Genomic DNA, 26,296 nt, shown 5'->3' on the forward strand with positions numbered 1-26,296 from the left:
TTAATAATTATAATTTTTTTACTAACATCACAAAGGGGAATTAAAACGCAGCAACTGATTAAAAATAATATCTTTTGTGGGTAATTATTTTCAATAATGCTGACAACACAATTTAAGGATAAACGCAACGTTTGTTATAACCTATGTGTTCATACATGGTGTTAATTTAATTATTTTATTATAATACGCTTTTTGCAAGTTATGCTTTACAATATTACAATGAATTTTGTGTTTGCACTCGTACTTCCGCAATATGAATATGAATAAATAGTTTTGTCCATATAAAAACTCAATTCTTTCAGGATAGGAATACAAATACAATATTGTATCGGTGATTCAATCCAATTTTGTTTTTGTATGCCTTTCTTGAAGGAATTAGGCTATAGATGTATTGAATTAGGCTATAAATGTATTGTTTTGTAAATTTTTCGTTTCATATAATCTTTTGTTTTGATTAAATTTTTTAATTCATATTCCTTTCTTACAATATAATTTACTTATTCCATATTATGCTGTCTCAGTAGAGGAAATCCATAATTGCTTTTATTTTGGCTATATAATACTTAAACAAAATGATTAAATGTAAACTGTCGATTTCCCGAAAATAAATAAATTATTTATTTTTATTATTTATTTATTTATTATATATTTATTATTTATTTATTTATTAATGCCCTTTTTCAGGGCTTTTAGATGAGAATATTAAGAAATATACATTATTTATTGTACATAACTGAATTGCTTCATTAACAACATTTTATATTTGTTTAAAGATAAATTGAAGAGGTTCACTGACTCGGCATAATTGTTTCTTTCCATTAGTATTCTGGGCAAAGAGGAATACATATAGTAGTTAGTCCCAGAAATTCTGTACTGAAATAAATCCTGACTTCTAGTATTACGTTGTGGAGTCCGAAAGTTTATCAATTCTAGCAACACCATTTTATCAACTAAATCATTTAGAATTTTATATAGAAATACCAAGTCAGTGAAAATTCTTCTGTCTGACAATTTGAACATATTCATATAATTTAACAGAGTGTTGTAGATCTGGTTTTAGTTGTTTAGTAGTTTTATTTGTTGTTGTTGTAAATTAGGTTTTTATACAGAAAAAACTATTTATTCAAACTCTATATTGCGTAAGGGCGCAGACAAAAAATTTGTCTTAATATTGTAAAGCATACTTTGTAAAAAGCGTATTTTAATAAAATAATTAAATTAACGCCATCTACAAATACCTAGATTATAACGCATGTCGCGTTTAACCTTAAACTGGTAGTAGTTAACCTCGAATATTGGAATTATCGGGACATTTAATATTCCATGAATGAGATTGTTATTGGTATTGAAGGTATTGTTACCACTAATATTATATATTATATATATTGTTTAATTATGTATTATATGTATATTGGTTAATAAATAAAAAATAAAAATATTCAAAAAAAAGAATAATGTTTCATTTTCTGACAAACAAAAAACATGGTTTCGTTAGTTCCTCTTCTGTCGTCCGCCTGCAAAGATATAATTGTTAAGCTGTATGAAAAAAAAATTCAGCTTATTAGTTCAAATGTCTCATCATCATCACAGCCCTACGTCCCGGGATGGGATTTGGTCTCCACAAATGTTCTCCACTGGCTGAGGCTTTTCGCTCGCCATTCCTCTCCAGTCCTGCTCTAACCTTCTTCCGGGAGGAGATCTTTGAAGAGATTATTCACAAAAGACGGCAGAATATAAATAATCCATTATTTTTTATTACATAATGATTTGTATTTTAAGTTTCTTAGCTTACATATTTAGATAAATATAATATAAGAGGTACATATTATCGTAAAATTCACTTATGTTTATTTATTAACTCTTTATCATGCTGCCCTTAAAGCAAATATTGGTGTCTGTTTAATGAAAGAATCTAACTTTGCTTTGAACAATTCACTTTTGATTGGTTCTAGAGTATTGCACAGTGGATTCTTTACAACGTACTCTACGTAAACTTGACTGTAGATCTTTTGCAATAAATCTCTGACGCCATTGGCTTGGTTATCCGTGTTTAAAACAAACTTCAGTCCTGAAGGAGTCTCCATGTAGTTGAGGGTATATTTGTTGGTTTTGTAGTTGAGGAATCCTTCCTTTGGGTCTAACGGCGATATTTTGGCCACAAAAGACTTGATGGAGAACAGCATTCCATACATCAGCTTTGCTTCCTGAAAATATTCATTTTATTTATTAAATAGAGAGGGCGGACTTGCAATAGACCGAGATGGGACATAGCCTAAAAAATGGACACTCGAAGCGATGGAATTCCGACCCGAATATGATAAGTGGAAAAAAGTGAGATGAGAAGTATTACAAAAAAACCAAGTTTTTACTATAAATAATTTAAATTTTATAAATAACACTTTTAAATTTTGTAGAATATTTCATAGAATTTGAACAATCCATCAAATTTCAAAATTGATTTCAAGTTCGGTGAAGGTTCTGTCCATATTTTGTTACTATTTCAGTTTTGTGAAGCAACCGGTCAATAATGATGTAAAATAGAACATGAATAGAACCTTCGTAGAACTTGAAAATTAACTTGAAATTTAATGAATTGTTCAAATTCTGTGAAACAACCCGTCCTAACTTTGCTTTGAACAATTCACTTTTGAAGTGTTATTTGAATAATCTATTCATATTAAGAATGCAACGGAATAGTAAAATTTTACTGAGTATCTTGATAAATAAAAATAATTATGTCGAAATTTATCGTACTCTTTTAGCACACAAAACTCTTTATTGTTCAATAATAATACTTGAAAAGTGCTGGTAAACACAAATAAAACATACTTACATTAATTAATCTAAATAAATAATTCATAACAGTGGTAAAAATACAGAAAATAGGGACACGCTTAATATTTTAATAATTTAATAGAAAAATCACTGTGTATCGGCAAATACGCCATAATATTAATAATGCGTCCAACTCCAGTGAACTAGTGGCAACATCAACAACTCTAGCCGCTAGAGGGAGCTAGTTTGCATGTTAACTTTGACATTCCATTCAATAGCAGAAAATTGAATTTATTTAGTATTTGGTGGCGGTATTTTGCGCTTTATAATTTATATTTTGATCAATTTTGATTTAAAAAATACATGAAAATATTTTTGTGGTTCAATTTACAAACAAACAGCAAAAACATTTATTCGGGGTTGCATTGTCAAGGGTACAAGTGTCCAAGATTTTTGGCAACCACCAAAGGAAGCAAAACAATAAGCAGGTTGGGGCAGTTTCAGACACATTTACAAATACAAGGTATTCCGCATACTAATAAAAACGTTGTTGCTACATTATTATATTAGTTGGACAGATGCATATTTACCAAACAAAAGCTCTACTTTTGAACATGTACAAATAAAAAGCAATAATAATTTTTTTAACTAACTACTTCATTTGATATTTCATTACCTCCTCTCTTGGTATTCCAGATTCTTTAATTCGATTCCATTCAGCATAGTATAAAAGCGTTCCGTAACGATCAAAAATGTACAAGTTGTAAATGGTCATTTTAAATAATGTATTAATTAATTACTAAGTATTATCGGTTATGATTGTAAACGAAACCGAATACTTATTTCGACAATAATAATATGACAGCTGCGATCACTCGATCTTGACAATATTGACCATAGATCATAAATTGAATGAACTAGAGATAGAGCGTATACACTATTATAATATGTCAAAGATACTTTCGTACTTAGTATTTGTTATTAAGTATCGCGCGTTTTGCGAGTATTGCGTGTCTTGCGCGTACCGTGTACGCAATACTCGCAAGCATAAATCAACTATCTGCTCGCAAGCACGCAAGACGTGCAAGACGCTTAATGAGAAGTGTTTTCTCTATACAAATACTTGGAACACTCGTAAAGCAAACGCATCAGAGAACACGAAAAAAAATAGAGAATTACTTCCTTGGAAATTTTTTACTTTGCATTCATGTTTTTTAATATTTCTTAGTTTTGATCCCAAAGACAGGCATCGCTCTGATAGAGGTCCTTAATGAATATTATGTCATCCCACAACTACAGACATTTTTTCTCGAAGATGCCATGTTTCTAAATAGAAACGTTTTCTTTCGTCAGGGGACGAAAGGAACTAAAAATCTCAAGTGGGTTGAAACATATTGAGTTCACACATGTAGATTCGGCGTAAAACTCGAACAATGACTCAACTTTCAACGACAAAAGTAGACGGCTTTCAACTATAGTTGTTTTTCAAATGGATTTTGTAATGCAATAAGTTCAATTCTTAAACTCAACAAATTATTAATAGGTGAATACATGGTTTCGTAAGCTGTAAAACAAATGAGATATACTGTGATAAAACAATAAATTTTCTACGAACTTTGGGTTTGGCCAACAGAAATATTTGTAGAGTAGATTACCTACCTACGTAAAAAAATAATTTGCAATAATCACCTAAATGGAAATAGCATGCAAGATGATCCGCCGACAAAAAATCGTCACGTAGGTACCAAACCGTTATTATTTGGTAGCCAATGCTGCCAGCATCGCCAACAGCCATATAATTATTTAAGAAACAGAACGTCAAAAACATACATAACCTCTTGCTTTTCCTGAAAAAATAAAAAAGTCTATTTGACTGAATAAAAACAGAAATGACTTCAGTATTACTAGGTAATTGATTAAAATCTGTATATTAATCCGCATTATTTATTATACTGCATTAAATCACACAATTAGACACTGAAATCATTAGCCCTAGGGTGTCGAATTTAATAGTAATAAGTTTATTTTTCAGCAACATTTCCGTCATTACTGAGATCGGCTTTTGCTGTTTCTTCAACACCACAATTAACATGCCAGGTGCGCTACAATAAAAAAAAAATTAATTGTAATTTTTGATAGTACTGTAAATTTTTCTAAAAAATTATAGTGTTTATTTACTACATTTGATTTATTTTTCCTTAGAGGTTACTTAATATCTCAGCTGTCGATTTCGCTGCCAGAAAGGGAACAAGGGAGAAAGCTAAAAAGAAGAAAGTGAAAGTTGAAATCAAAAAAGTTGGATTCATCCCGCACAATCAAAGAAATAAAAAGTGCGTTCAAAAAATGTTTTTACCTTGTTTACTTAATCTAATTCTTATGAATGATTGGAGTAATTATTTACCCAACGACCGTACTTTTAGGTACAGATTATGGAAATTGCATTTCATTCTATTTACATGTACCTACAACATAGGATATTTGTACTTAATTTGTGTTAATTAAGTAATTGAATGGAAGTGTATTTCCATAATTTGTGCCTATTAAAAGTGCAGCGGTTAGGGAAATCTTTACCATTTTTTAAATGTGAACACCGCACAAGAGTCCCAACCGTCTAGAGCCAGTGAGACATTGGCATCCCCAATTGGGGTATGTTGTGAGGCTGAAGGTGGTAGAAGGGGAAGGAGATAAGGATAAGGAAGGTGGGGGAGTACCTGGCTATTCAGATCTGGTCACAAAACAAGGCTAAAGCCATTTCATGCAATGTTTCAATTCTGAATGGTGGTCTTAAACTAGGGCGATACTGAGATTGTCTTCCACTCTGGAACTTGCCGCAAATATAATATATATTATTTTTACTTGGCAACTTGTTACACCTATTTGCTTACCGCTAGCATTTGAGCATTTTATCAAGGGTTCTCCTTCTCAAACGTCAAGTGTACTAATGCATTTGTAAATCTTATTTTTACAGAGTTCAAAATACAAGGATAATAAGGCCCATAGAGGACTCTCGCAAGCTTGTGTCACCGGATGATGTTTGGCCCCTTAAATATTACCAATGGAAGGTTTACTCTGCCGCGGAAGCTATCAACTGTTTCAAAGAAAGCCACCATCCAACAATGTTCAATCTACCTAATTCCTTGTTGAATGTTTCCATTGAACTAAATATGGCATTGGCCAAAAAGGTAAGAACTGACAGAGTTGGGAAGGTTCTGGCTCACACTTGAAGCCCAGCCGGCAAGATGCATCTAAGTCATTTCAACGCGCTTGCCTCTCACGGCAGCCGACTTTAGTTGTTTCTAGGTTTGAATCCTTGCTGTATTGTTTACATGCAGGTTACAGGGCCAAATTCCACATGTGGAAAATCTCCAATCGTATCTCTAGCAACATCTGTCTAAATTTATCCCGAAATATTATTTTACAATATAGACATTTTATGTTATAGTGTACTAGTCAATTCTGTGAACTAAGAAATATTTCATTATTCTTATAAGATTTAGTCATGTGTAATTCAATAAAACTTTTATTCGTATTTTACTACAAGTAAATTAATTGTCAAATCCAAATCGCCAATGTCACATTTGTGCAAATACAACACTTGGGGGTTAAGAGGGAAAAATTTCCATGATATATTTACATATATGCTTAAAACGTTGTACTATGTGTAGTTCAGTTAGTTTTAAAGATTTCCACGTTAGAAAGATTTATTAACAAATTTTTTTTTTTGTAAAGTGAATAAAAAACTGATTTAAAAGTATGTTTATATAATACTTCATAATATTATGACTACGTTTCTACGTTACGAAATCGGTTCTTTGTAATTGGAGACGCTGCTAACGGCAGACTAAGTAGGACGTAAGCACCTCCCACTGTAATGTTTACGTCTGACTTTTGTAAAATAATTTTTTTTTACATTAACCCATCGGCATACTAATTTTTATTTGTTACATCTGTGCATACTTAGGACTGATTCTTATTGCATTCTTACTGATTCTTTTTGCACCTCAAAGGAATCACTTTTCCTACTTTTATATAGATTTCATAAAAAATTTATTATAATCTACCCAAGTACGTAGGGTGAGTTTTAGCGACTCAATATACCGCTGCAAAAGAAATGCATCCGCCCAATCTTAGCGGCGGGTAGGTATACGGGATGGGTTAACATTGTTCTAAAACAACATTCAGATTTATTTGTCAATAGTTAAAGCATGGACGAGTTTATTGACATGAATTCAAACCAATAACAATCACTTAAAATTCGTCTAATGACAAATTTAAAAAGTAATATTGTACGTCTATCAATTTTATTTTTTTATTAAGACAATCTTTCCCGGGTTACGAATAACCTAACAATATTTGAAAATCTACTACCACCACAGAAAGTGGAAAATGTTGCTTGTGTTGTGATGGAAGACTTAGCCAGCCAAGGAATTGAACACACTACGCCTGGGTGGGACCCAAACGCGATGTCAACTCAGCCACTGACCGGTATTAAATGTGCCCTCGTGGCAGTGTCAGTACACACTCACTTTGACGCAGTATGGGTTAACCTTCCCAATGTGTCATTGTCAAATTCGTACAATGTTCATTTTAGAGCTGGATTTTGACTTAATTATTTATTTATTTATTTATTTATTATTTTATTTACGCCCTAATGGGCTTTTACATGAAAATATACATTTACATTGATTACAATAATTGAACATAAGAAGATAAATGGAGTTAATTGTATGATAGCAACACATATAATAAAATTTTGTGCAAATTAGCAAAACACTAATAAGATGGATTCAATATAAAATATACCCAAGCATGAAATAGTAAGTAAAAGAAAGTTCAACATAAAAAGTAAGTAAGTGGGTGTGTTTAAACCCAGTATTAATTGTGAGTTTAACAAATCGATAAACCAATATAAATTAGAGTGTAACTTACTCGTGAGGTAAAGAACATTATAACAGAGATTTTAAAAAAAAAAATAAAAATAAAAATAAAAAAAAATAAAAAAAAAATAACAAAATAAGAGTTGCACCTGTAAAAAGCAAAAACTAATAGAATTTAGCAATATCGACATGAATAAGAAATAATAAGATCTGAGATGGAACATAGTGTTATGTATAAAAAGTAGTTAGTAGGTATATGCATACAATTATAAGTGTATAGTAGAGCAAATAAAAAACAAACAAATATGGATATAATTTACTTGAAAGGTTTCGAATGGGAGAAGATGTAATAAAATTATTAAAGCATTATAGTACATATGTTAGTTTATTTTTGGGTTCAACTTAACAACTTACCGTGGAGATAGGTACATAGTTTGCATTCAGGCAATAGGCACATTTTTCAATCTCTCTTTCTTTGCTTTATTCCCTTGCCCAATCCCTCAAACAAAATTCACCTGGGTTATCATTTGGCATTTGGATATGTCTCTTATATTCTCAATGTATCTTCTAGATTTGAGTCTTCTTTCCATTGAGACGTGAAATTGAAACCAAAGCCCTTTACAATCGGCTTCACATGAGCGTGAGTTTGTCTTTGAAAAAATCCTGACACAAAATGTTTTTGGGAACGACACCGGCGTTAGGGTACCTTCACACGCATGTGTTTACAACCAGTAACTCCCAACGACTATGTGTCTCCTGAGGTGTTAGTGTCCTTGCAATAGTTTTAATAGATCTGTAGCGTCGAGAAAAATCTACATTAAATAATTAATAATAAACCGCTCGACCTACTCCCGAATTATGTACCTGCAGTCCAAACCGCAACGTAAACAACCTACGTACTACAAGACCTACTTGCCTACTCGCAACAATACTATCGCGCACTCAGTCTGGGATACTACGAGAACTCGCCAGAAGGTTCGAGTCTTCCGCCTATGCATAATTGCCACGCTGTCGAAAGTTCCCGAAACACACAGTCTGTGCGAGCGCCTAGAATTTAGTTGCCATCCATCTACCTACTGCTACCGTCGGCCGTCTAGTATAAATAGGCCCGACGCAGCGAGCATATTATCAGTGTTCAGTAATTACTATCGTCGGCTGCACCTACCTGCGATTACTACGGCTTAGTAGCGCGCGCATTCATAGTATTTGTACATAACAAACGTGAAATATTGTGATTGTAAAATCAGCTGACAACTTATCAATAAACGTTATACCTGAGTGAGAGATCTTTTCATTTATACACCACGATAACTACAGATCCCTCAGTGAGTTTCTATTAATATTGATTTTATTTTCTTTATTTATTTATCTTGATAACAAATGTTATGATGGTTTTTACTATGTCTGTCGCAATGGGAAGAGTTCCCACGTTGATACAAAGTTGCCTGGTTCATTTGGGGTTTGGGTACTTCAAATTATTATGTAGTTATTTTTATACTTATTATAATGTACCGCAAATAGTTATACAGGGTATAACAGCTCTTAACTGAAGGGTTTGAACAAGCGATTCCTGAGCATATTTGGAGTAAAAAACGTAGATGTCATTTTGCTGTCGTATGATATTATTTTTCAATAAACACAAAAAATATGTTTCTATCACACTTTCCCACTGTTACGCTTGCGACGGGACCAAGTGTTAAGTGCTCTCTCTCCTATGTTACGGTACGTCTGAAACGAAACGTAGTGCGTATTATGACACTTTAGGCTGTACCCAACTACTCAGTTGCGCAATTTGATGAAAAAAAATTATTGTTGTTTTTAATTGAAAAACAATATCATCGGAGAGCAAAATGACATATACATTTTTTACTCCAAATATGCTTAGGAATCGCCAGTTAAAATCCTTCAGGTATGTGCTGTTACACCCTGTATAATATAAATAAATTGATTATAAATATTTCATGTACGCTTAAATAATATATTTTATTCTTCCAGACAAAGTTTGTGGACAACTTCAGCCGAATTTGTTTGGTCCCACACGGATTCGAACGCAAGGAGAAAAGAAGCATTCTGGTGCTCTGCAAGGAGCAGGAGAAGCACCATGCCCTTATTGATGCCGGTGCCCTTCTTGTAGGTGGCGTGGAGTTGGTGAAGAAAATACAGGTTAGCTAATTCACACCAATTGCACTAAATTTCATTAAGTTCCTTGGCTCTGGATTAAGAGATCGCATGTTTGAATTTTGTTTCTCTTTTCATAACTTAATTTTATATTATTTATCTTCAAATAAAATCTACACCTTAATTTTGGCTTTGCCTTTGTTGGATTTTTTGCTACACACTATGCCATAATTTTATATCTATATAATATGTCTATATAATATGTATATCTAAACTTTCAATAATAATAAAATTAAAAAACTCGACCGTTTGGCATTCACCTATCTGTAAATTTGTTTGTATGTTACTTTTCCGGTCTCGAAAATCTGCTTCATCCACTTTATTATTCAAGCAAACCTTACGTTGACTAGATGATTAACTTTGATTAGATACATAGTTGACTGATTTGCGTTTGCACTTTATTATTCAAGCAAGCCTTACGTTGACTAGATGATTAACTTTGTTTAGATACATAGTTGACTGATTTGCGTTTGCACTTTATTATTCAAGCAAGCCTTACGTTGACTAGATGATTAACTTTGATTAGATACATAGTTGACTGATTTGCGTTTGCACTTTATTATTCAAGCAAGCCTTACGTTGACTAGATGATTAACTTTGATTAGATATTTATTTATTTATTTATTTAGACGCCGTAAAAGGCTTTTACAATATACATGAGTTATGTTTACAGTGGTTCACAGGAGCGAAACAGTATTATGTTAAACAGAATAATTACTGAGAAATTATGTTGAAAATTAAACAAGAATAACATCTGGTATACATAGGTACAATAGCATTTTTATTTTCAATCCGTACAGTAGTTTAGTATTGAGGTTATTGTTACCTTCAATATTGGATTTGGTTGAATTTGCTGAGAACTAAGAGTTAGCTCTATTGAAACAGGGCTGTCAGTAAGACATCTCATAACAATTTTGGGAAAAATTATAGTTTTGATTAAGTATATAAAATTATTAGATAACACTCTTCTGTCTGATATCTGATGTAAGTGCATAGTTTAGGTTCTGTGATAACTTATGAATAGAATGGTATTATGCCTAATAACTTTGATAATTACGACTGATAATATATAGTTGACTGATTTGCGTTTGCACTTTATTATTCAAGCAAACCTTAATTTGACTATGTTATTATGGTACCTACCTGTCTGAAGAAAGTTTGAAAAAAAGAATTGTCATTGAGGTAGTGACCTTTCTTTCGACAAATTGTATAATTCCGTATTAGAAATTTTAAAAAAAATGTTAAGTAAAATACATGGTTTATAATTAAGTACTTACAAATTCTTATGATTTTCGTGATATCTTATGATTTCACATAAAATTTTGGTTTTGATTTATTAAATAAGAGAAAATGAAAAAAAATATACTTTTTGGGCTCGAGGTCTGCTGTTCACAGAAACATTTAGTACTTCTTACAAAGCAATAGTTTGTGGAAGATACTCTCAGTATTTAATGGTTTAAACACCACTCGAATGGTTTTAGCTATGTTTAGTGATCAAATTTGATAGTCAGGTACTTCCTAACCATTCTCTTCTCCTTCAGCCTCACAATAACCCCCGAAATGAGGACCCCATACTTCCACTGGCTTCAATTACCTACATAAAGAAATTATGTCCTGTGGTTTTATCTTTAAATTTTTGTGTTTCAGAGTGGTGATCTCAATATCACGGACTATGACTATGTCCTTGCACACCCCAACATCTTACTGGACATCGTTCCTGTCAGAGGAATCCTGAAGAAGAAATTTCCAAATCCTAGAAACGGATCTATAGACGCAGACCTTTTAAAAATTTTGCGAAAGCATATTGACGGTGTCGAATACAAAGCAACCAAACACGAATACGACCAAACCTTTGGTACCATCAGCACGGCCATCGGAAGAGTATGTTGTATTAAATTATTTTTATAAATTTTTCCTGATAATTATTTTCAGTCTTATTTTAACTTCACCTTGTCTTATTCTGGTCGGCGACCCACTGCCTCGACAAGGCGCCTCCTGGAGTTCAAGCTTGCCCAGAGCAGCCTATTGTACATCTTTCCTCTGGGATGGCACTCAGTATTTGAAGCGGAAGTCAGTCTTGTATCTTATGATATGACGTCCAAGCCACTTCATTTGTGACAACTTATACTCAATTTTTTTATTAATTACTACTTGGTTCTTTTACGCTCAGTTTATTCTTCCTATTGAACAGTTGAAAAATATTGAACAAACTACTTAACGACTTGTCTTGTTTCTAGTTGACAATGGAGACACAACAGTTGGAGGAAAACTTGGTGTCTTTACTAAAAGATGTTGATTCTATGAGACCAAAGCGAGATGGTTTGTTTATAAAAAGGTACTAAGGACATTGTTTTTCAATCCAAAAAGAGTTTAAAATTCATGGTGTCTGGAAACTAGTGACATAAGCGGGAAACTGGTGAATCTACACCACATTTGGAGTCGATTTTGCTGTACAACTTTTTTGATTTGAGCTTTCGTTTTCGAGTAAATAGAGTTCGATATTTTTGTGGTCAAATTTATAAAAGTTGGTTGCTATGGGGTCAATATAAGCTTTTTAATGTCTTTTAAAATGCATCGTAGTGTAGGTTAACTTCTAGATTTGAATATAAAGCATAGTGTTTTCTCTTTCTAACACAGTTTAGATCATATTTCTCACCATGACAGTAAGGGAGCAAACGAATTCTATGAGACTATATGAACTGTTCCCAAATGCGAACAAATTAGCTTGAGGGGTTAAAACCACAGATTTCCACTATTTTTCAACAAATTCACCATTTAAATTCAAGCACTTGTCATAGTGTGTCACCAATTTGCCAATTCCTTCTGCATAAAACTCGACCACCGAGGAATGTAGCCAACCTGTATTTTGAAGATCGTCATGTCATCGAAGTGCCGGTCCTCAAGCCACTTCTTCATAGGAGTGAACAGATGGAGCCAAGTTCAGGATCTACGGAGATGATGAATCCTCAACAGCCGAGTGTTAATCAGAAAGAGTTTGCAATTTAAGTGGCGACTGTGTTTAAAAATAGTGGAAAGCTAAGTAGTTTTAAGGGGCAAGTAATAAAAAAATTGTATTTATGTGGGTTTTTTTATCTATAGCAAAACAGCGGTTACTTTCCGAACAGCCCTTGTATTTATTTATTTATCAGACTTGATTATAAATGATCCTTGGTTATGTGGATTTCTATGGGAGTCAAAGACGACTAACACAATAATATGTGTAGCTCTCTTGTGTACCTACATAATAAGGAAGTTGAGTGAAAAATATTTTGACTTATAAAAAATATGTTCATGTAGATCAAAAAATATCGATTCTAAATTTATAAATATATTTCTATATTATTATTCTTAGAATTAGTTAAACGTTCTTGAAAAAGCATTCAATAGCAAAAGACTGTATACGCTCCACGATTGGTCGAAAGAATTCTGTCGTCACATGTGTCGTGACTTGTACGTACAACGGAACACCTATGGTGCATCTCTTTCTATTACATGAGAGATGGTCGATTTAGATGAGAGAGGTGTATAGGCCAAAGGTTTATTTGGGTTTGTCAAATATATGTACGTATTTGTTATTATTATTATATGAAATGGATTTCTAAAGATACATATTCGTATAGTGCTTTATAATAATATGTTGTTTATTGCATAACTTAGATGTTTTTATTATTATACATGTCACATAGCATGTGATACACTTCAGGCCGCCGGCCGCTCAGAAAAGTCTCACAGTGAACTGGGCTGTAAACCGTTATTTTACTTTTGGTCTTTACTTTTCTGCGCGGTGGTCCTGAATTCGCGCGGGGAACGTCAACAAGTAGCGACGGCGATACCGTACAAGTACCGTATCGGGCGTGAAAAGCAAATATTCTAACTTAAAATATTAATTTAACTATGAAATCTTAATCAATTTTCTTTTTTTTTTAATAACATCAATTATAATAGACGGTTAACATTGGTAAAAAAATTACTGGAATTCCTTGTTGAAGAATTAAATTTTTTTCCATACATAATGCTTAAGCGACGTGGTTTTCACAGTTCTAATGACGTCACACTACACCCCGCCTGTTACCGCTCGGATTCCGCTCGTTTTGGCGGGCTTAATAAAATTTAAACTTTGAGAATTAATTTAACTATGAAAACAAACTTTAAAAAAAAAAAAAAAAATACCAGTATTTAAGTTTGAATGCGAACATTGATAAAAAAAAATAAAAAAAATGGACTCAACTTCCTTATTATAATCTAGGTAGATTAATTATTATTATTTATTTTCAGAGTATTTTTGTCGAGTGAACCCTGCACCCAGCAATACAAAATTAATCCATTTGTGTATATTGACTCCGGAGTGAGAGAAAACGCTGATACTAAAGTTGAAGACAGCGACTCTGAGGACGATGAAAAGGCAGAATTGGAAAAGAGTGCCATGTAGATCGGGGCCAAAACTAGGAACGAGCTGCATTCATTTTTATTGTAATAAGAATAAAATATAGACATAGTTAAAATAACCTACCCTGTGTTTCAATTTGATAGTTCTTAAAAATGAGATATTTCATAAATATTGCCACTCCAAATAACAGCTTTAATAAGGAGGGGGTAAATCTTGCATTTTGATTTTATGGGTGAGAACTGTATTTGACATAAATTCAATTTATTTATTGTTTTTGTGTTTAATTCGTAGAACTCCATTAAATTTTTTTTTAAATTTAATTCAAATCAAATTTAATAATATAGTTCTGCAAGTATTTTTTGGTTTTTGTTATTGTTACAGCTGTTTCGGCTTTCAAGACCATTTTCAAACTGTTAAAAATCAAGATTCAAAAATTAATATTCTTACCATACATACATATTCGTTTCACTTGATCAGGCCAAACATAAGTGCGAGGAAATTAAAGTAGGTTAACCAAAAAATAATATTATATACCTAGCGAAAAGTGAAAGAGATCGTTCATTTCAGACTTCAACTAGACTTGGAGCTACTGGACATGAGCTTGCGAGCGGCCTGATACATTTTTTTGCCGAAAAGTGCCTGTGTGAGACAACCTTGTTTATATGTTTTCTATGAACCTTGATTTCAGAGGAAATTTGAATTGAATATGTATAATAATAATTTCAATTAATGAATATTAATAATTTCAGTTTTGATTTGAATATGCGAAAATTAGAAACATACTTTTTGGATGCAAGGTCTACTACTGTTCACAGAACTTTGTACTAGTAAATAACAGCTAAGCAATTTAAAAGCAAATTTTACTTTTGATTATTGTTCCACTGAATTATTATATACATATTATCGGTGACTGGGTATCTCACAAACATGACAGTTCAACACACCTACAAAAAGTGATATAAAGTCATGAAAAGTGATAAAACAAAAACTAGGTTACATAGGCAACTATTTAACCTAGTTTTTGTTTCATCACTTTTTAGCGTCTTTGAAATTTTGATGAAACATCATGGAACCCATATTATCATAAATAAATAATTATGGTGAGAAAATATTAACACTTTGCACTCCTATTGGATTCACTAATGACCAGTAGTCTACTCTGGGGTTGAAAAAAATAAACATACTTTCCTTAGAAGATTAAAAAAATACATTATTTTACTCATTCTTTTTGGACAACCTGTTTCTCCTATATGGTGACCATTGCAGCGGGATAATATATTAGAACGACATTATTCGAAGAAAGTCACAAAACACAATTATTTAAAGTCAAGATAATTAGTAAACCATTTAAATTATGAGTAATATATTTCTTACAAAGGTACTTATTTCGTAAAAGAGGTGTCTTTTTTGTTTGAAATATATTTGTAAGGATGTTTTCGTGAGCACCCTATTGCTTGTCCGGCTAAGGTTGTAAATCAATGGTTTACTAGGTCTTTGTATTCCGGGAATACCTACCCTCCTAAAGAATTCATTGGCTCTAGTTTTGGATTAGTTGGTGTTACTTACTTGAAAATGGCACCGAAAACAAAAGATAGATCGTCCCAGGAGGCGGAGCTGGTAAAATTAGAAGGCGGACCAGTAGGTAGAAGAATCTCAACAGATACGCGGTGTTTTTGAAGAGCCAAGTATAAACAGTTTTACACACATTTGAAAAAATTAAAAAATATATATATTGTATAACTTAACACTATAAATGTCTAATGTCATATTAAAATTAATCACTTAATACATTTTTAAGGTATGATATTTTTCATAACACACTCCAACTCACATAGCAGGTTTATTGTCACAAGTTTTACAAAAATATATGGTCCTTTTTTGTTGTTTTTTATCTGAACACACTTTCAGAAAAAACAACTCGCCTTCTTTTACTTGGTCGCGCTTCGATATCACTTCCACTATCTGATTTGTTACGTGTAAGCTCCATATTTCCTTACTGCTGGTGGAATTGATAAACATATTCAAATAATAACATTGAAAATCTTCTTTGAATCAACAAACTTCATTGGCCTGTCTGATGCCTGCCTTTGTATTAATATGGGCTGTGCCATAAATAAACCACTCACTTAGTATATATAGTAGTATAGGTTAGTAGCAGGGATTAGTACCGGTTCCATGATAACTCAACACAGTGACAATTCAACACACTTTTAAAAAGTGATATAAAGTCATTAGAAACGATGAAATTTTTTTTTGTTTTAACCTAACCTAACCTACTTAACCCAGTTAATAAAGTTTTTACAATAAAAGATATAAATTTGTTTTAGACCACTTTAATTTTAATTGTACTCTACCGGTTTCGGAAGCACCCTTCCTTCATCAGGAGAATATTAAAACTAACCTATGATACAAAATATTGGCAGATATATACACAAAAAATATAATTTAGGTGTTTGAGTGGGAGGTTAACAAAGGGGGACGGGTAATTGGGGGAATTCCAGCAATAACAGAGCGGTTTACTGGAAATATATCTAGAATGTGACTAAACGATAAATTAATTTGGTTATTCAATATACTAGCGTTATTATTTAGGGATTTTTTGATTTCAAGAGCTTCTAAGTTATCCAATCTTTTGCTTTTATTATTACGGTGAAGAATTTTAACCCCTGTGTCCTTATTAAAAGTATGATTGGTGGAAATAAGATGATTGGCAAACTCTGAAAAATTATTGTTATTTAAATGTTCCATGATTCTAATATTTATATTTCTGGTTGTCTTACCTATGTAGAATGATGAACAGTCATTGCAACATAGTTGGTAAATGCCTGAGTGGCTCAATTTATGATCTTTATCTTTAGTGTTTTTTAATAATTTACCTAAGGTGTTATCAGTATAGAACGCTGGTTTAATGTGGGAAGGTAATTTTTTTATACTAACTGAAGAAAAATTGGATATATATAAGATTCTACGCCATTGAAAGGGATTTGTGATTTTATTATTAGTTTCGGCTGTACCAAATAAAAAATTATTAGTTGAAATGAGCTTAAGTTTCTTATTCAGGATTTTATCAATTAAGTGTGTGGAGTAACCATTATTAAGAGCAATTTGTTTAATTTTAGATAGTTCAATTGTGAAATTAACAGATGATAAGGGGATTTTTACTAGTCGGTGTACCATCGAATGATAGGCAGAATGTTTATGTGTTACCGGATGGTTTGACATGCTATGTATGGTTGTATCCGTGTATGTGGATTTACGATAAATGTTAAAATCAATTTTATTATTTACTGAAGTTAGCGTTAAATCTAAAAAATTAATCGATGCATTACTGCCTATCTCTAAAGTGAATTGGATATTTTTATGGAATGAATTTATAAGAAGAAGGAATTTAGTTAGTTGCCGCTCTGTCCCAGTCCAAATACCGAAGATATCATCAACGTATCTCTTCCAGGTAAGAACATTCTTTAAAAGTTCCGATTTACAATTAAAAATCTTATTTTCTAGGTTATTCAAAAAAATGTCTGCTAATAGGGGACTCGTTGGACTACCCATGGGTAACCCTTGATTCTGTTGGTAGACACTGTTGTTATATTGGAAATAGTTTTGGTTAAGGCACATATTTAATAGACGAGATAGGTCATCAATCAAATCTTTATCCAAATTAGAGGAATTTAGAATATCTGTAATTATTTCTTTACAATCAGTTGTTGGAACATTTGGAAACAAATTAACGACATCAAAAGAAATTAATTTAGCATTATTAGGGATAACCAAGTCCTTAAGTGCATCTACCAACTTAAATGAGTTCCTAATGGTATATTTAGGGGAAAACACATTTGTATTATTGAAAACATTTGTTACATGAGACGCTATTTTGAACTTCGGGGAAGCACAACATGCAGTCACGGGCCTAATTGGTTTATTGTTCTTATGTATCTTTAAGAACCCATACAACTTCGGGATTTTAGGATTAGATTGTAAAAATTTATTTTGATTAGGATAATCATCTTTGAAGATTCGGGACTTACATGCTTTTATTGAATTTTTTACATCTGTTTGAAATTTACTAGTGGGGTCTCTCGTTAAAATTACCAAATCGTCACTTTTTACAAAGTCTTCCATTTTACACTGGTAGTCCATTCTATTCATTATAATTACTGTGTTTCCTTTGTCCGCCCTAGTCAGCACTAAATCTTATTCAGCTAACGTTTTTAGAATGTTATTAGCACATAAAATCTCTGGATGGATGACGTTTTTAATTTTGTTTTTTACTATTTCATATTTAATAGTTTCGGCACTTTTATACAGGAAAGGTCTAGGTTGGTAGGAAAGCGCTGTTTCAATGTCCACTGCCACATTTTCAATAGCACTTTGTATGTTATTTTTAGTGTAGTTTAGGTTATATTTTAGTCCTTTAGATAATAAACTCATCTCTTCCGGGAGGAAAACATGGGAAGAGAGATTCTGTACACGATCGAAAAATGTATGTTCCGGTTTATCTGGACACCGAATATTGATATTAGATTTACAAAGATTTTGCAGTTTCTTATTTAATTTAACTTGTTTTTTGAATGCATTTTCCGAGGTATACGACCTTACTTTATCGTCGAATAAATCTCACTCAATGGGATGTAGATCGTGCACTAGCTCAGTGTGAAGGAGATTGATTTTGAGTTTTATCTCGTTTCTATGTTTAAAAGCACTTTTCAAATCTTCTTTTAACCAAGCAACTTTAGCTCGGTATACGGAACCATTCGAAATTGAAGAAGAACCGCACATTTTATTGAATTTACCGTTAATATAATTAGGGAACACTTTACACATTATACACCGATGGTAGAAATATATATCCAAAGTCAACATTCTATATTTAATAGAAAAGTTTTTATATAATATTGCTTTGTAGGCCGTACTCGCCGATATAACATATTTGTAATAAGCATTTACTTTTTGGCTCGTCATAATTTACAATAAAAGATATAAATTTGTTTTAGACCACTTTAATTTTAATTGTCCTCTACCGGTTTCGGAAGCACCCTTCCTTCGTCAGGAGAATATTAAAACTAACCTATGCTACAAAATATTGACAGATATATACACAAAAAATATAATTTAGGTGTTTGAGTGGGAGGTTAACAAAGGGGGACGGGTAATTGGGGGAATTCCAGCAATAACAGAGCGGTTTACTGGAAATATATCTAGAATGGGACTAAACAATAAATTAATTTGGTTATTCAATATACTAGCGTTATTATTTAGGGATTTTTTGGTTTCAAGAGCTTCTAAGTTATCCAATCTTTACAATTAAAATTAAAGTGGTCTAAATAAATTTATATCTTTTATTGTAAATTATGACGAGCCAGAAAGTAAATGCTTATGTTATTACAAATAATAAAGTTTTTGTTTCATAACTTTCCCTGACTTTATATAAATTTTTAAAGATGTGGTGAATTATCATTGTGATATTTATTCGGTCACCATTAGTACCAAACCCTGCTAAACCCAGTGCAAAAGTCCAAAAACAGGTCTCTAACCGTCAGTTCATTTTCTACAGCAAGGCCTGTTTTAATAAAAGATGGCGGTGCTAGGAGTAATGACATTACAAACTTATAGACTTGTTGTAGAGAACTCAAAGTGGCAAGCAACAGATATGGTAGTTGACATTGATTTAGGCAGTTGTCTTACGGGTCGGTAAAGAATCGACAAAAACAGAATGCTATGTTGCATGATCCTGCGCACGGCAGATAAGCTATGTAGATTGCAGTAGCGTGTAGCTTAGAAAACTGTCAGTATTGCAGATTTCTTTCGCGTTTACCGCCTTTATGCTGAATGGCATATCTTATCATTGTCAAATGGACTCAGGGGTACCATTGTAACAGGTAATTTAAAAGAATAATATAAATTGTAATTTGATAATAGATTGAGGAGACGGCCGAATGACGCGTAAACATGTAAACAATAACAAATGATTGTGAATCAAGTCAGTTACCAAGTGACGACCAGATTGAGGAATTTTTTGTGATATTATTAATGTGCCTAAATAATAAATTCTTTAGAATATTTTAAAATCATTTTTAACCCTTCCCATCTGAAGTTATTTTGTCTAAAACTGACCACAGCAACTGAGTTAATTGTTGTGCGAAATTGTCCTGAATTTATTAATGTAGAAAAAATTTCTTAACTTTTTGTTTTTGTATTTATTTATTAATAATAGTATAAAACAAATTAAACGATTTTTTTAAATTTAAAAAAAAAAATGACGTAATGAGGGAAGGCCTTCCAAGATAGCCGCTCTAAATTCTGGCGGCGCAGATGTCACGGGTTAAGTAAAAACTGTAATTAGAAGTTCGTTGTGTGCTGTTTAATATCAAGCGCCCACTGAAACATGGTACCACTGACTGTGTACGGGAAGTACATTGAATCGCTCTCTCTCGCCCCCCGACCCCTTTACACTGTTTGCAGGCCATATGGAACGGTGATACTCTCAGTACACCGCACTCGGTTTTAATCAATTCTTTATACTAACAGGGGGGACACTAACATAATTTTTGTAGTATCATGTATATATCGACTGTGTTTTGGTAAAATCCTTAAAGCCATATTTTTGGGAAAGTTACTAAAGATTTCCGTATTTATTTTAGTGTAAGCGAGTAACCGTATTGTCATCTCAATCACAGCCGTGATGTAGAATGTAGTAGTCGACACCATTTTTAAGTGCGTAAACACTGGCCAGTCCTAAACCTATTTCATTGATACACGCATATTCTTTAATTATCTATCTTTGTCGGTTCCATGATAACTCAACACAGTGACAATTCAACACACTTTTAAAAAGTGATATAAAGTCATTAGACACGATGAAATTTTTTTTTTTTTAACCCAACCTAACCTAACCTACATAACCCAGTTAATAAAGTTTTTGTTTCATCACTTTCCATGACTTTATATAACTTTTTTAAGATGTGATGAATTATCATTGTGACGATTTATCCGGTTACCATCTTTGTCATACATGACTGAATGTTTGAATTAAGAATTTAACAGAAACATGTTTTGTCCATTACTTGACACATTTTGTGAGGCAATAACGTGTCTATGTGTTTGTAATGTCATTGCCTTGGAGTCGAAAAGTAAGTAAATTGGTGATCAGTTTTCTTTCAACCCCTACGGACTGGAGCCCTGCATTTGCAGTGTTAAAGAATCGTGCCTGTGCATGGTACGAAGATTATCTCCATCTTATACATTCATTTTGCCTTCGGATATTACCTCTACTGGTTTACTTAAAGACAAAAATATCACTTTATAAAGTATCGTATGTCTACGTGTTGGCTTTATAAATTTTTTTATTTATTTATTAAAGTTTTTTGCCAGCCCCTATGGGTTAAATCGAAATAGATTTCACACTTCTAGGGGTTATCACTGCAGGGATGTCAATAGTTTAACTGCTAACTAGTATTTATTGTTATAATTTTGTTTGGCAAGCTCCGGGTTAAACTGTGAGTTGTATTTGCGGGTGTGGGTGGTGGAGATGGGCGGAGGGGACGAGGGGGGCGCGGGCCCCCGCAGTAAGGCCGCCTCTCGCTCCCGCTCCACGGCTTCCCGCAGCAGACGGGCCCGACGAAGTTCATCCAACCCCGCCTTGCCCCCGCTTTCATCGCCGGAACTCGTCGAAGATCGCCGAGACCTCTTCTTCTTTTTCTTGGAATGCTTCTTGGATCTGCTGCTTTCCTTCTTTGTGGTTTTTCTCATGATTTCGGTAATGACGGACGGCTTTAACACGGGGAGACTAATAGTTTTAGTGCTGTGTTGCGAGGGTGCGGCAAGTTTGCGTTTTATCCCCGTAAGAGGGTCGTTAGTCGGTTTATCTTTTGTGATCAGCTCAGGGTCTCCGGGGCGTGGTCTATCTGGAGCAACATCATACCAGTTTTTCTTTCCGAGTGCCTCGTTGGTGTCCTGACCAAGGTAGGTTAGAAACCCTATCTGTTTTTCATACTTTTCTTTTTCTTCCTTGGCCTGGCGCTCGTGTTCCTTATTGGGGAGGGGGGCAGGGGCGGGGCCTGTGGATGGAGGAGGCGGCAGGGCTCCCCTGAGCGCCGCTAGGGCCGCCTCGCGTTCTGCCCGGGCGGCACGCGAGGCCCGTTCCTTCTCCTCTGCAGCGGCCTTCGCCTCGTCCTTCCGAACTCGGGCGATGTTGTCCTTGGTGCGCACATGCCAACTGAAAAATTACACAGGTCAGGTCATCACTCTAATAACACCACACAAGAGACCCTGAGGTTTCCCTATGTCATCTGTGTTCTACAGACGGCCTATTTATGGAAATGAAGGAGTGAACCTGGATCTTGAGGAGACAAATTTCAAAACCCAGCAAGTGATTTCATAGCCAAGTTTTTGTGCACAAAAGCGAGTTGTAATAATAATCCCTTCTCATGCGACAAATGTCATTTGTGTGCAAATTACAGTAAAATTAATTCAAAGGCATCAATGACGCTAATTCTTTGGAGCGCCTTCCATCTAAATACAAGTAGAACAAACACAGCATTCTCGCCTGAAAATGCTCTTAAAGATTACAGTGTACGGATTAAGGTAGGGAAATCTATCAAACAGATTGCCCTTTTTTGTAGAGTGAGGACAGACTAGAGGTGGCTACCAAACCAACATCAGGATATATTCACAAATTATTGTTAAGTATTATTTTGTAATTATACAAAATAATACTTCACCTAGAGAAAAAAAGAACTTACCTTTTTTTCGGAAGAATATTCATAATTTATTTTATCGTTATCTACATGCAAATGAAATCCTTTCCTCGTATTAACTTTTGGTTATAGTTGTATCTGAAAAACAAGGAAAATTAAATTTTAAGAAATTTACCCCAAAATTATTTCAAATAAGTGTAATTTCCATAATCTGTTCCTAAAGAGTGCGGAGGTTAAGTAAATACTTACCAATACCAATAAGTAAAAAGAGTTAAATTAGTAAGAACAGAAATTAATAAAAAATGGTGAATAAAAGAAGAAATATGTTGAAAAATGGACAAGCTAAATGATCAAAGAAAACGTAAGTATTTGTTCATTAATGATTTTTTAAATGTACCTACATATTAAAAAAATAATAGAAATTATGGACACGCTTAATACGCACTTTAAAAATAAAAAGAAAAATGTGAAGAAAGTATTTCAGTTTCTGAAAATAGAAAAAAATGCTTTTTTTTTTTTAAATAAAACAAACACTTTGTATTTAACCACGAATATTTATTGAATATTGTTATTATTATATCCTGATGAAGCATGGTCTAAGCGAAACCGGTCGATGTGTAAAATAATAAATATTCGTGGTTAAATACAAAGTGTTTGTTTTATTTTAAAAAATATAATGTCTAACCACAAAGTAATTGCTTCTTATGAAAAAAAAAAGAAAATAATGCATTTAAAAGTTACTTCAATAAAATTTTTTTTTTTTTTTTTTTTAGTTTTTTTTATTAGTAAAAAAAAGATACACGAATTACATAATATAACAATTACATAATATAATTACACAATATAGTAGGTTATTAATTACATAATATAAGTATTCGATGTACCCCCATAAATAAGCATTAATAATTAAATCGATTGTTCTCTTAGCGGCCATTGTAAGGAAAATTATGTATTCCCCACTTCTCGGTAAGTTCACGAGACCTAAACAATATAACTCATTTAAATAAATATCAGTCACATCATTATTCAACAATTTAAAAAAAAAAAAAATCATTGCCATTTAATGTATGGATCAGCACGGGTAAGCCACCCAGTGAGGCCAACATTACTGGATTATACTATGAAATGTAAAATATTGTACCAAATAATAAAAATAAAAAAATGTGGGGAAAACAGACCTCGAAATACCCCACAGAGTAGAAAATCTATAGTCACTAATACTTTCTCAATGAATCGCTTTAACCGGCAATAAATAATTTTAGACATCATAAAAATTGAAATTGAAATAAGATCATACAAATAAGGCTCAACGTGCCCTAACCACAGTTTGAAAACGGCTTTAAATGCCGAAACAGCTGTCACAATAATAAAAACTAAAATACTAATACTAACAAAAACTAAAATACATACTAACCTAATACTTACATTATTGTTTTACATTATTTTATTATAAAAATTAAATGGAGTTAAACAATTAATTCTCTTATTTAATTGAAATATGAACCTACGATCCTAAAATATGTTCTTAAATCCCCTTTAGACCACTCAATTTGGTTCGTTTAGCCGTTGAGTGTTGCATACAGACAATGAGATGATTGATTCAATTTCGTCTGTTGCTCCTCTGGGAAACATGCGCAGCATGCCTCCTACTTCATCAATTTGGGAGGCAGGTATGGGTACCACCGCCCCGGGAGCCATTCATAGGATAACCAACACCTCTGCCATAGGTCATCCCAAGTGCTTCGATACGTTTGGTGACTTAGCAGGGCTGCCCGGGTTCATGGGGTGAGGATTGCCTAGGTCTTGGCGGCAAATGTGTCTGGCCACCTAATGTGTGGCGGGCCAGATTTGGAGACTAGTTGAGGGAGATTGTTTTACTTATCCAGCAGGACTGTTTTGACCAATCGCTTTGCACCGCAGTGGGAGGGATGAATTCAAACGCCCGTCACTCCTGGACACACAGACCCCCAGATTCCTACCCACTCCTACTACCTTTTTTCTTCCCAAATCTTCCTATCCTTCTTTTCCTTCCTTTCCTTAAAAAAAACATTCACACAGCATCCCCAAAGATGACATAGGCCCTAGAGGAAATTATTTTCCGCAGGGCCTCCTTTGTGGAGCTAATGTAAAAAAAATTATTTGTCTAGTAGCTTCTTTAACTATTAACATGAAAAGAAAAAGATAAACGTGGTAAAAAAAATTGGTCATGGGGTGAAAAAAAAAGTCATATTATGATACTACTAAATACTACTGAAAGAATAAAAAAATTGCCTTTTACAGTTTCATTCCCTGCATCCCTTTCAATACATTTGAACTGCTCCGAAAGGATCACAAGAGTTTCATTCTTGATATCTCTATCCGAGTACATTGTGCTTGTACTATCCCACAAGCAAGTTAAATCCTCATATAATGTTAAAAAAATCTGTCAAAACTTCACTTCCATTAGATGACTGTAATTTTATTTATTTTTATTAGTTAAATTTACTCTCTCAAACAACTACGCACGACGGCTCCCTAGGCAGACTGGGTAAAGTTCAGTCAACCGCTCAACGTGAGTGGTTTATTTATGCGCTCAACCACACTACAGAGGATTCAAGCTGGTTGAATGGTTAGCTGGTTAGATGGTGGTCGCATGCTCTGGCGGTACAAACGTTCAACTTGATAGCCTCGCCCCCTTATCGCATACAATGCATCTCCACACGGTTCAACTCAATCAGATTGATACAACCCCTATTGAGTCGTCCGTAGGGCACATTATTTTGGGTTTAAATGTTTGTCATTATTATGTCAAATGCATGAAGAAAAGATGTCAAATTATCTGTTTTTTTAAACGAAATAGCTACTAAAATGCATTATTTCCATTTCAGAAAACTTAACACATACTTCTCGTTATTATCTAACTGCTACAAGTGTTTTTTAAAAAACGATGGCTTCGTCCGCGATAAGAAATTAATAACCCTTTTTTTGATTTGAACGACTAACCTTAATCTTTTACTCCACGAGAAACTTTACGTAAACATCGAATGCGTGCTTAATGTATTGACACAACATTTTAGAGAGCCATTGTTTGATTATGGAGTTTTTAAAGAAATCGAAAATCACAAAACAACATTACAAGATTGACAAGTGACAGGTGACAAAATGTGACAAATTGACAATAGCTTCATCTATGATTGTGCTGTCAAATAGGTTATCAGGATTAGTGATGGCATGATCAAAATATTTTAATCGAAACTTAAAAATAGTCGAATAATCGCTCAGATTTCAGCGGAAACAATAGCTGCGGCATAGCTGCGGACAGAGGCAGCATTTTTTGCTGGGGGTTTTACTTTTGGATGGTTGTCGGCAAAATATACTACATTGGTGTGGCAACATTTTGGTAG

The 26,296-nt window shown here is 33.4% G+C and overlaps 3 protein-coding genes across 3 annotated transcripts; 1 reads left to right on the plus strand and 2 right to left on the minus strand.

The window, feature by feature from the left end:
* Positions 1–1,759: 1,759 nt before the first annotated feature.
* Bet5 (blocked early in transport 5) lies at positions 1,760–3,665 on the minus strand. Its single transcript, XM_089639201.1, has 2 exons — positions 3,452–3,665; positions 1,760–2,204 (listed from the first exon to the last, which is right to left on the minus strand). Exons 1-2 carry the CDS (start codon positions 3,548–3,550, stop codon positions 1,866–1,868), a joined length of 438 nt encoding a protein of 145 aa, XP_089495327.1. The 5' UTR covers positions 3,551–3,665; the 3' UTR covers positions 1,760–1,865.
* A 907-nt stretch (positions 3,666–4,572) lies between these two features.
* mRpL1 (mitochondrial ribosomal protein L1) lies at positions 4,573–14,351 on the plus strand. Its single transcript, XM_089639202.1, has 8 exons — positions 4,573–4,683; positions 4,808–4,872; positions 4,978–5,105; positions 5,744–5,957; positions 9,648–9,815; positions 11,478–11,711; positions 12,068–12,165; positions 14,106–14,351. The coding sequence occupies exons 1-8, from the start codon at positions 4,665–4,667 to the stop codon at positions 14,257–14,259; spliced, it is 1,080 nt and encodes a 359-aa protein (XP_089495328.1). The 5' UTR covers positions 4,573–4,664; the 3' UTR covers positions 14,260–14,351.
* A 7,164-nt stretch (positions 14,352–21,515) lies between these two features.
* Positions 21,516–26,045, minus strand: LOC149417847 (leukocyte receptor cluster member 1 homolog). The gene is made up of 3 exons (XM_089639203.1): positions 25,896–26,045; positions 22,959–23,051; positions 21,516–22,432 (listed from the first exon to the last, which is right to left on the minus strand). The coding sequence occupies exons 2-3, from the start codon at positions 22,979–22,981 to the stop codon at positions 21,667–21,669; spliced, it is 789 nt and encodes a 262-aa protein (XP_089495329.1). The 5' UTR covers positions 22,982–23,051; positions 25,896–26,045; the 3' UTR covers positions 21,516–21,666.
* Between the last annotated feature and the right edge of the window lie 251 nt (positions 26,046–26,296).

The sequence above is a fragment of the Hesperophylax consimilis genome, chromosome 14, assembly GCF_061612785.1.
Source record: "Hesperophylax consimilis isolate HC1 chromosome 14, BYU_Hcon_1.0, whole genome shotgun sequence".
NCBI classification, from domain to species: domain Eukaryota; kingdom Metazoa; phylum Arthropoda; class Insecta; order Trichoptera; family Limnephilidae; genus Hesperophylax; species Hesperophylax consimilis.

Bases quoted from the DNA above. Each gene is read 5' to 3' on its own strand.
- Bet5 (XM_089639201.1), bottom strand. From the start codon at position 3,550: ATGACCATTTACAACTTGTACATTTTTGATCGTTACGGAACGCTTTTA. The intron at 2,205-3,451 runs GTAATGAAATAT...GAATATTTTCAG, and splicing joins CTGGAATACCAAGAGAGGAG to GAAGCAAAGCTGATGTATGG.
- mRpL1 (XM_089639202.1), top strand. The intron at 9,816-11,477 runs GTTAGCTAATTC...TTTGTGTTTCAG, and splicing joins AGTTGGTGAAGAAAATACAG to AGTGGTGATCTCAATATCAC. The intron at 11,712-12,067 runs GTATGTTGTATT...TCTTGTTTCTAG, and splicing joins TCAGCACGGCCATCGGAAGA to TTGACAATGGAGACACAACA.
- LOC149417847 (XM_089639203.1), bottom strand. From the start codon at position 22,981: ATGAATATTCTTCCGAAAAAAAG. The intron at 22,433-22,958 runs GTAAGTTCTTTT...GTAATTTTTCAG, and splicing joins AATATTCTTCCGAAAAAAAG to TTGGCATGTGCGCACCAAGG.